Genomic DNA, 11,597 nt, shown 5'->3' with positions numbered 1-11,597 from the left:
TCTTCCGGTAGGCTTCCTGAGTGCCTAGATGGTGAAGAATGTTATTTCGGTTAGAAATTGTATCCCGAAAAAACTCCTTTTTCTTGAAAGGAGGTCATTGACCAGGGAGCAGGACGGATTTTCACTCTTTTCGAGTATATGTACCAAATGAGCAATTGTGGGTCAGGAAACCCATGCTCGTGTCAAAGAGTGTGGGTACATTTACAGTATACCATATATACGCCTTGTGAACGCTCCGAACGCGAAAGAAAGGCGGGACAGAACTCATTCGAAAAACCGTCTGTGTTTCGTTTGCCCTTTAACCTAATTTTTTAGGTCCTTGGGTTGCTCTAATCTCCATTCGATTCAGACAAAAAAGCAATGTAGACTATTGACCCATAACTAACCCTCAAACATCCTTAACCTCGTGCTCCAAATTCATTTCTCTTCGAGACCTGATTTTTTCAACCGAAGTGTGTTGCCTCGGTTATTCCATTGGCACTCACACAACCGGGAGATATGCATAGGTGAACATGGTCTTGAGCATTATTCAGAGTTGAACGAAAGTCGCAAGCATGGTTCCTTGAAGTACCCCTTTTGCTACAATTGCTGTAGTTGGAAAAGACAAAAGAGCCTTTAAACTCGTTTGCGATGGCCCACATCAAAACCAGGTTAAGTGCGATCAAGTATGGTTACATCCGTATTTGGAACACATTCCTGCATTACTGTGTCATGGCAGTCATGCAAGTAGCTCTCGACCATTAAACACTAACATGAGACGTTCTAGGAGCACGGGGGAGCTCTACGTGGGCTGTCCAACGGACGGGCAAGCCAGATAGAGAGAGAGTGATTTCAGTTTTCCATTTTCGAGCTCTTCTCTGTCTTCCATGTCTCTCCCTGTTCACTTGGAAGCTTGCTTGTTGGCTACATCAGAACCAATGCGTTTGTAGTATGTGGAGAGTAAGTCGAAGACCGAGACATATGGACGAACACATGCAGGCTACAGAGTTGTTCTCTCGGATTGGTGCCACAAAGGAGTTTCTCCTAGGACGAGAGAGATGAGAGGGTAGTGGTTGGTTGAGAAGGGGCAGATTTCTATTTTACACACGCCGAACTTGGGGGCCGAAATGTGATTTTGAGAGCCAAATGAAGTCAGTCAATCAGTCTCGAAGGAGGAGGCTTCTGGAGCAGACCGACCTGAAAACCCTCCCGAAAGTACACAAAGTTGTAGGTTAGTAGACTTGACGGATCTTACTAAAGGACTGTGACTGGACTTGGGACAAAGACAAAAACAAGTGACCAAGACCACGATGTGACTTTAAACACAACCAGTGACTTGTTGACTCTCAACCATGACAACTTCTTGGATACGACGACGACTTCTGACACCCTCGTGTTGAGGGACCAACGAGTGACCACTTGAACAAGACATGAGATAGAGACTCACAAAGTTGATTGTTCGATCTAGTCACCGTTAGGACAATTCAACCCACCTCCTGCACACTTATCGTAAATCCAAAATTTAGGAAAATTCCAGCACAAATTGATCTCGTTCATTCATAGCAACTTTGCCCCCGTACGCAACCAGTCAACTCCAGAAGTCTTTCAGAAGTATTCATTTTTGCATCGGGACTACTCTCTCACGAATTACGTAAAAAATACAGACTTGACTTGACCATACTCAAACGACCTCAGACATTGCCCAACGACAGTCAAACACCTAAACTACAAACTGTTACGTTTAATTTTTGCGACCGACAGACTTACAAAGACATTCACCATTCCGACCCACGTGTACAAAGACGTTATGTACGACAATCGACAAAATGACAGAGACCATGACCGAGACCATGACCCACCGGAACCCTGTAGTACAGCTTCAGACCAAAACAACAACACAACCACGACCTCGACTAACGACTCATTCTGTGACAAACGGGACTCTTTATCACCCTCACTGTTCCGACAATCCCCACGTTCCTCCACGTCACCAACCCCCTACCTCAACCATGGCGCCGGTGCCACCAGTTGCCAAAGGGCTAGTCCGCTCCGACAGGCCCTCTCATCACCAACGCCACCCGCCAGCTCCACTGCCACTCCTCTCTTGAAGGCCTCTCTGAACTGTCCCCCTGTAGCTCACAATGGCCTTCTCATTCCCGAAAGAGCTGGGTCGCCCTCATCCACCTCATCGCCTGGGCTCTTGCCAGCACGTACCAATGGCTCAGTTGACTTGTCTTTGGCGTCTCGAAAGCGGAGGATAATCGAGATCTCGACCACCAGCCCCAACACCGGATCCCCGCCAAAGTCACCGGTGCCGGATGGAAAACGGAATAGTCATGGTGGGACCAATCCGGAAATGTATAGCAACCTAATAATGCAGCTACGCCAACAGAACACGCAACCGGTTGGGAATCGCTCTCCTTTCGCAAGCAGTTCTGCGGCCAAGATGAGTGCAGCTGCCAGAAAGGAGAAATTAAAGTGCCAAACTTGTTTTCAATGTCCCGTCTGTAAGAAGAGATTTCAACGACACATAGCCATGAATGCCCACTTTCAGAACGAGCACATTGGTCAAGCCCACGCCGAGAAGATATGTTTGCTTTGTTCTTATAAGGCCAAAGATGTTCAAGCTATTCGATCGCACTTGAATGAGGATCACCACATCAATCTGGATGACCCGTCCTCTTGTCGCGTGGAACCAGAATCCGGGGTGTCTATCACCACGATTGCCGCAGTCTCGCCAGTTCGCTCAGAAACCTATTCTTGCTCTCAACTTAATGTGACCAGCTCCCAAGGAATCGGATCGAATTACTCGTCTTTACCGACGTCCCCCACCAAGAGCACTGGTCGGAGTTTCTTTTCGCAAAATTCGCGAGATCGCTCACTTTCACCAGAACAGGTTCCATCCCCATCTCCAACCCAACAACGGAATGGAGGGGCTTCCAATGACGGTGTTCCGACTCTCACCATTTCTCCCCAAGCCATCCAAGAGCGACTCGAGGCCCTTTCAAATGAAATCAAAATGGAGTCTCGGGATGATGAAGATCACGCCAAGGATTTGAGAGTTTTCCGTCAAGGCTCGTTTCATGATAAGAGTGGAGCAGTCATTGTTCGGAAGATCCAGGTCCCTTCGCCCAATGCTGCAGTGGACCCGATTTCACGAACCGGGCAGAGCTCGATACCAATAATCACGTTATCTTCAACGGGAAATGCCAAATCAAGTGGGACCAAAGAAGCCACTCCTCCAGGGGCTCAACCGTGGTCTTGTCAGCATTGCACCATCATTTTCCCCAACCAAACTTTGTACTTTCTCCATCGAGGCTTCCACAGCGAAGGCAACCCCTGGCGCTGCAACGGTTGCCGCACCCAATGCACCGATATGTATGACTTCAATGCCCATCTGGTCAGTGATCGACATCACTAAGCCCTTCCAAGGAGTGTCTGCGTTTCCCTTCTCCGATTTAAACTTTCTCCCATCGACTTCTTTCTCCTTTTATCGAACTTTTATTCTGGCGCTGAAAGAAATGCGCGGGAAACACGAACGGAAGAATGTACCACCGAAACAAATTCATTCAAAAATCAGTTCTATATCAATGGTGTTCAAATTCACCCATATTTACAATCTACCTTGTGATAGTAGTTTATCGACAAATAAATATCTAGTGCTGCCAAAGTGACTATCATTTTGTCAAGGCCTCATGGATTTTTAAAACTCTCTCCAATGTTCTAGGTCATCGGTGAAATGGATAAGCTTTTATCTTGTGCAAAGCTCAATTCCATGTTTGCTTTGACTTATCTAACCGAACTTCCATTCCCGATCGACGTCGGCCAGAATAACGTATTGCAAGGGCCATAAAAGGTCGGCGATATTCGCACTTAGCCAGACCACATTTTCACTTCCCTTCCGAATGGAGAACTGAACTATCAATGTCAATAAAGCTATTTTTCATAGAAGTAGGACCTATTGTACTTGTCAAAAGCAATGTCAGAGGTGACCCCTGGTGGACAATCTAAAGTGAGCATCAATCTAAGCATCATCCAAACAGTACAAGCGGGCGCCTATGTTCACTTATTTGAAAGGTTAAACCAGGTATTAGACATGATTACATATTCTCATTGAATTGGCTAAAACATGATTTTGTTGGGTGTAACTTATCAATTTGTCATACCCAAAACCTCTTAGAGCACTAGATGGCGGGTCGCTGCTGGTGACCTTATCTTCAATATGATGTACCCTTGCTCTGGACTTTTGAACTGCGGGGTTCAATGTACTTTCCCCCTCCATTTATGCGCCAAGAATATTGGGATGCGAGTAGTCGCATAATTTCCCATTGACAAGGTCTTTGGCTAATTTCCTGGTTGACTACAAGATCTGGCACAGATTGTGACTCGTGTTTGTGAGAGTGTCTCTGGAACCAAAGAAGAAGAAAGTGAAAGACGTGAAATCTTGTAACCTCTTGTCATTCCTTTTTAGAAACCTGAGGGGGGAAAAAGAATCATCTGTATTGCTGCGCTACAATTGCACGCTCTAATAGGGGAGTTCTCTGATTTATTGAGGAATCCTGACTCTGTCCTTACTTTGAACGTATTTCTAAACGCCTTATGAGTCTTTTTACCACTAAAACGACAATATGATTTCGTCGGTGGAGCATTTTAGTGGGGTATGTCTCATAGATTGGGAGTTTCATGCGACATCCTGAATAAATGTCAGTGTTTTCGTAGTGTCTTCGGACGACTGTAGCGCCGTGAAACCAGGTCTCGCTTACCTTCCCGAAAACCAGGTTGATTCGAAGGAAAGTGAAACACGTGAGAAACGAAATGAAAGTGAGAATGTTCCAATTTTCGTCTTTCAATTGCCTTCTCGACAAGGGGGAAAACTCATCTGAGGAATGACAAGAGGTTTTCATGTTAAAGAACAATCAAGTCAATGCAAATCATTTCAAAACGAACTGAAATGTTTCTTTGGATTTTCGTATTCGTCCTGATCGGCGAATCAAATCAAGGTATATTTTTGAAGATAATTATTTTACAACACTTACGTCACAAAAGTAGGCAATTATGTTGGCTTCAAATGAAATCGATCAAAACGAAGACTTTTTTTGCTTTGATTCGTATTTCATTACAAGTACACCACTCTTGAAATGTTTTTCAGGTACTTTCTATTTTCGATAAGAAAATTTAGTCTCAATTTGGTCTTGAAATACTTCGATTACATCGGCTATGACTTATTTTCATTACTAAAAAAGACGCTTTAGCTATCAATTATATTAAAAGCTTCATGTTACTGCAACAATTAGCGGTATAAAAATGCATTCAGTCATTACGATTTATGAAAAAACAGGTCACACGGAGCTTTGCCCAAAATCAGGGCCAAATTTCTCCTTGCGATCACTCAGCCCCCCCCCCATTGCTCCCTCCACTGTCATACAAACTATCCCTGAAGGGCTCGAATGGTTGTAGCTTGTAGCTAAATAAAGCTTGACGAGTAATTCAGCTGAAACCAACTTCAGAAACATTTGCTCCAGGTCCCATCTACCTCAAGTCAAAATACTTGCCCCCAAACAAGTCTTTTGTCCTGGGGCACCACATCAAGGGTCAACCTTAACGTTACCTGACTTTGGTTAACTTGGGCCCTAGTTACGGTACCCTTAAGCTTCTGTTCTTGAATTGATTGAGGTTTAAATGCGGCCGCTCAAAGATCTTCCCTCTCAGCTTCAAGTGCTAGTTTCTCTTTTTTCGTGTCATGTTGTATTTAGGACGTGGTCGAATGTACGTATGTTTGAAGTGTGTGTATGTGAGTGTGTGAGTGAATGAAAGCGAGAGAGAGAGGACTTCAGCTTGGTTTGAATGCCTTTGATGTGTGCAAGAAGATATGCGTAGATATTACCCGCGTTGTGCCACTTCTTTGATGAACAATTATTCAGATTTAATTTTCATATTTTGCTCACAGCTCCGTGGATTGAACCCTATCCACAGCCAAATCAATGGTCACCTAATGACCCTTGTGGAAGTTATCAGCGCCCATGGATTCAAATGAATCCCATGGATGTGATGCCTGACTATGCAAATGGCGAGCCGCCTTGTCCATTTCCATCTCAAGAGTTGAACCAGCCTCAGGACTGGAACCAACCTCGGGATTGGAACCAACCTCGGGATTGGAATCAACCTCAGGATTGGAACCAGCCTCAGCAATGGATCCCTCCTCAGAATTGGAACCCACCCCAAGAGTGGAATCAGCCTCCATCACCAAATGGAAATCAGATCTGGAACCCTGAATTGCCAGGACCCATGTTGCCTCAACCCTATGACTGCTGCATGGATTGGGAACCCCAGCCTCCGTGTTTTTGTCCGCCTGGTCAAGGTGAAATGGGACCGGATTGGCCCAATTCATTGTACCCAGGAGCCAACTACCCGGGTCCCGGACAAAGTGGAGACTCCTCATATTATCCCAATCCTCCATACCCCAATATTCCGCCTGTTTGGCCATCAAATCCCGGAACGAGCTACCCGGAAATACCTCCTGTTTCCCCGGACCTTCCTGGCAATCCTGGCTGTCCCACTCGGATCCCTGGCTGGATTCGAATCGATTTGAAGGAGTATTATTTGCCCGAAATCCATCCAACCACGTGGATGCAGGCCGAGGCCCTTTCCCTTGAAAAGGGTGGCAAACTCGTCGAACCTGACTCGGACAGGGAGACCGAGAAGCTGCAGAGGGTCTTGCAAAAATGTGAGTTGCCATCTCGTACGACGAGGTGTTTGCTTTTCACCTGTCCTAGATGCACACATACGCACGTACACTCACTCACTCACTCACTCACTCACTCACTCACTCACTCACTCACTCACTCACTCACTCACTCACTCACTCACTCACTCACTCACTCACTCACTCGCTCGAGTGGACAAAACAGAAAGAGAGAGAGAGAGAGTTGAGTGAAATTTTTGCAAAAGCGGTTATAGTTTTCTAATCTGATTGAACTTTCATCCCTTTTTCGTTTCACGTGCCCATGCATGGTTAGCCTCTTGTGGGTAAAAATCGGGGGTTGACGACCGGTAAAAACAACACCTTCGAACGGTCAGTTTAGAACAAAAAGTCCATTTCTGAGATTTGATTCATTAGTATCTGGACCTAGTTATTTTAGCCGGCCATTCCGATAGTTAGCTCGTACCATCTCTATAAAATAAGAGTAACACCCTAAATTTGGAAAAAGACCGGTTCGGAATTGAACTTAGATAGAGGCGCAATTAGCATCATTGAGGTCCTCTACGACCAACCATGGGATCGGAAGCTTGAATAAATTTCGAGAAAATCGAGGCTGTTGTCCATGTCCATCGGTGAATGTAAATGCTACCTTAGAGAGGGAAAGATTTCTCTCATTAGAAAATCACGTTTCACGAGGTAAGGAGGAAGATCCGTGGCCGTGGCCACTTTCTCGGTCGCTTGGTCGCTCTATTCGCACTCAGAGAGAGAAAGAGGCTCGAAGAGAGACTCAGCGGGCTCGGTGCACTCGTACATATGCACTCTATCGAGTCGATATTACTCGATGCTCGATGTAGGTTGCTAGAAACGATACGTGGTGGCTCGATTAGAATCTAGTTTGAAACCGATCCCCATGCCCGAGGATAGATACGTACGTACGTACGTACATTTCATTGCTTGGATAACGTCGCGTATGTGTATGTACCTCTTTCGGCCAAATTTTGGTCAAATTACATAAATTGTCGTTTTGGGGAAAAAATCCCCTATTTGTACCTTTTTTGATGTTTTCATCCTTGAAATGGTTCTGTACTTACAAAAGCAGGAGACAAACTTGGAAGATGGTTGTAACTGCAAGCAGGATTTTTGAAGAGCCTCAAAAAATGGTCACTCTATACTAGATCTAAAGCAATATAAACTACAACCTTCATTAACAAACAATGTTATGACAACCTGCTTCCTTGCTCAGTTCTATTTCGGCAACACATGATAAGCAGCAAAATTTTCACCCAGTGTTGTCACCGCTCCTGATACATAGAACCTAACGTTTAGCTCGCAAGAAAGTATTTATATAGAAAGTGTTTTCAAAGTAACGCGTTAGTCTTACAAAAAAATATCTCAATGATAATAATCTGTTAGTCCTATTTTTCTTGCTAAAACAATTAGGTCTTTTTCTAATGCTTTGTGTCAAAAACAAATCAAATAAATAAATCTATTTACCTTTTACCTTTTTGACAAGCTCACATCTATTTTTAACTTTTTTCGTCAAATTCACCATTTTTTACCTTTTTATGGCTGATTTTGCAACCTTTTCCTAACCTTTTTTTGGCAAATTATTCTACCTTTAAGTTACCTTTTTTGCTGATTTTTCCTGCCTATTTTCCGAGTTCTATACATAGCGTAATCACAATTCAAATCACAGGCTATCCTGCCGGATCCCGGTTCTGGGTTGGTGCCAACAACCTAGTGGGTTCGAACCAATGGCGATGGGCATCAGATGGCAAACCCATTAACTACTTCAACTGGGCCGAGGAAGGGCCCGTGGTGGAGGCGATAGGGAAATGCGCCGAGTTCCAATTGCCGTCGCTTCAGTGGAGGAAGTCAGTCTGTTCGGATCAAGACGACACCCTAGGCTATCTTGTTGAAAGACGTAAGGATTATCAGTACTTTTATTAACAACTAGATTTTTCAATGGAGAAGACATTCCCCTACCATGTCTCAGATTGGTTTACGATATGTTGATAACGATATGCATTGATGATGGAGAGGCAAGGGCTCTCTATGGAGACTTAAAGTTTGTAATTTTCTTTCATGAAAACCCGTTTTCATGGGTAAGATTTTGATTCTCAACAACCAAAAGAAACTAACTGACACTACAGTACTTGAAAATCCATTGCATGGCTCTCTGTTCACGAGTGTCTGGACAGTAAGTTTCCACTCACTAGTGAAAACATAACAGATTTTATCAAATCAAATGTTGGCTTCCAATCATTTTGAGAATATTATATCTTGAAAGACCCATTATCACAAAAAATCTGCATATTCAATGGCCGTCACTCTCTTTGTGTCAAGCTTGTTTTTCTTTGTTACTGAGCCAGATCTCTGACTTCTGACTCAGTCTGCTATGTGATGATGGGTGCCCCAACTGAGATATCCTCCCGCTTTGTCATCACAACAAGCATTCATTGTTGCCTCACTATTAGGAATGGCAGCAGGAGGTTTGTCCATTAAATCAATTAAGCAGCAAATGATATTACAATCAAATACCACAAAAGGCCTTGGACTCAGCTACCCTGGTATCAAACAGCTAGCAACAAAATGGAGATCAAATGTTTTACCAATACACTCCTGCTGCCAGCACAGCTGTCTAGTTTATTCAAATTTGGATTTCAAAATGGTAACATGGTCAACACCTTAACCTTGCCTTCCTTTTCATGCTCTCTTATTTGAAATGAAGCTTAGGCTAGCCCTTGATCTTCCCTTGAAAGTTGTTTAAAGGAAGAATCAAACTTGTCAAAGGAGTCTTGGCCATAATCTCTCTCTTCAAGCATCATTTCTTAAGCTTCATGTAAAGAAAGTAAGTGCCATTGAATAAATAGCTATTAAGCACTCGTTGCTTTTGCAGCAAAAAAACGGCGTGGAATTCCCATTTGATGTGAAGCCGTTGAAGATCTTAGTAAGTCTGTAGCTTTTTCCGTTCCGTAAGGTTCAGAAAAGTGAGGCTCAACATGGTTGGTGCTTCCTCGAGTGAGTTTGCCATTTCATGTTGGCAAATATACAAGTATATACAAAAAATATGCTTCAGTGCTTGTTCAAGTTCATTCATCGAATTGTTCAATCTCATCATGCTCAGAAGGTTCTCCTTTCGGATTTTTTCGCCTTCTGATCTGGTTTTCCTCAAGGACATGAAAAAATGTTTAAATGAATGCAAACGCCAATTGATCTCTCATTGATTTCACCAAACACACGTTCTTTGTGTACCTTTTGTATTGAATTGCATATAATCAGGGGCTAACAAATGATTGGTTAAAAGTACTTCAAATTAGAATTTACAGTGGAAAATTTTGGATTTTCTTATTCTTTGCCTAATATCTGCCTGCACCTTTAATTATAGTAGCACCCTCGCTTGCAAACATCTAAAAAATGGCCCTCGTAAAGGAAGATGACTTTTCGATACAAGGTATTGTTTCCGTCAAAAAAAAATTGCAGAATGGAACTGTGCTAATGGTAAAAAATGAGCCTTCCATTGTATTTCTACTCAGCTTTCAAATTTTTAAATACCATTGTTTCAATGCATTACATTATTTTAGGACCATGGGACAATAATACGGCTTCGTAAAACAAAGTAAAAAGCACTATATCTTGTGGTACATCTGGAGGAATTTACTTGATTGATAATATTTCATTTCCTCACTTTTTTGAACACTCACAAGTAAGTGGAGTAAAAAATAGGGTAAACTTCAAAGCAACACAAATTTACATTAATCTCCCGATCCAAGCCCTCTCCTGTGCGTCTTTGAATGAGAAATCCACGCTTTGCCCGCTAAACTCACAAAATATGCTCCTATGTAATGGTGTTCTTCGAGAATGTGATGTTAGATAGAAAAAGCCCTTAACAATTGTCAAAAAAAATCTCCATTCAAGGTGTTCAGTTCAATCCGCCCATCACTCCGCCTCCAACACAACCACCCGTCGTTGAAACCAAGCCCACAATGGGACCCATCGTCCCCACAGTTCCTACAGTTGCTACAGTTCCCAGTGTGCCCAATGTTCCAACTGGACGACCCACCATGAGGCCCAAAACAACACCTCTTATGGGCACTGCCCCTCCTCCAGTATAACTGTATGAAAGCAAACAGATTCCATTGGAAACGGATCACCACACTTCGGAGTCTTTTGTCACTAAGCATGTACCTAAATAATCAAGCGTTCTGAAGTGATTTAGTGGTCCAACCCCCTTCGTTTCTTTCGCAATCAGAACCTTATGATTTGTGGTCAGCATGCGTTGATAGCAGAGAATTGGAAGTCTTTTCTCTGCAATCCGAAGCCATGTCGTATAATTGGGCGCATTAGCTTAGCTTATTTTCTCGCCGGAGAAGTTACCGCTTCCGAAAGTTCTGTCCGAATATGCTTATCAAAGCGAGTCCTTTTGTGAGGCGAGCAAGGCCGGCGTTTACGAAACCCAAAACAAATTGTACGTGGTAATAATCGAGGAATATGAAGTTCTTCCTCTGGATCCCACACTGTCAGATAAATGAGATCCTTGTTCGTCCATTCTTTGGGGGTTTGACTAAGCTGGGTTTCATAAATCAGAATTCATGATGCACACAGACCTTTACTAAATGAGGCACATTGGGTCTCGCCGACGTGATAGATTCTCAAGCAAGGGAAGAATAAACCTTCTTCATAAGTGTGCTGATTAATTCGGACGATGCCACATCCCTTGTTAGGAGTTCCATTCCCCATGTCTTGGTCAGAGGTCAGTCATGCATCATTTGAAAGACGGTTGTACCATGAAGATTGGTTAAGCGTATAACAAGTCATTAGAAAAGACATGAATACGAAAGGATAACAAAATCGAGCTTCTTCAAAGCGAGAAATAATTCCCAAAAACGGATACAGGAGTAGCGAAAAAAAAATTTGA

General features: G+C 43.3%; 1 protein-coding gene across 11 annotated transcripts; it reads left to right on the top strand.

Moving 5' to 3' along the window:
• Window positions 1–704: 704 nt before the first annotated feature.
• Window positions 705–10,893, top strand: LOC131893422 (uncharacterized). 11 transcript variants are annotated; one of them, XR_009374693.1, is made up of 5 exons: window positions 705–4,415; window positions 4,901–4,979; window positions 5,927–6,703; window positions 8,376–8,603; window positions 10,598–10,893. XR_009374693.1 is itself a non-coding variant. In XM_059243449.1 (5 exons), exons 2-5 carry the CDS (start codon window positions 4,904–4,906, stop codon window positions 10,792–10,794), a joined length of 1,278 nt encoding a protein of 425 aa, XP_059099432.1. In that variant the 5' UTR covers window positions 3,944–4,415; window positions 4,901–4,903; the 3' UTR covers window positions 10,795–10,893. The 11 variants fall into 11 exon arrangements, 5 of the variants coding, with proteins under 5 accessions (XP_059099432.1, XP_059099431.1, XP_059099428.1 ...); XR_009374692.1 differs by having other exon boundaries at window positions 4,891–4,979; XR_009374691.1 differs by having other exon boundaries at window positions 4,876–4,979.
• The last annotated feature ends 704 nt before the right edge of the window (window positions 10,894–11,597 follow it).

This window comes from Tigriopus californicus, chromosome 2 (genome assembly GCF_007210705.1).
Source record: "Tigriopus californicus strain San Diego chromosome 2, Tcal_SD_v2.1, whole genome shotgun sequence".
NCBI classification, from domain to species: Eukaryota; Metazoa; Arthropoda; class Copepoda; order Harpacticoida; family Harpacticidae; genus Tigriopus; species Tigriopus californicus.
This window is presented reverse-complemented; position numbering and strand designations above follow the sequence as displayed.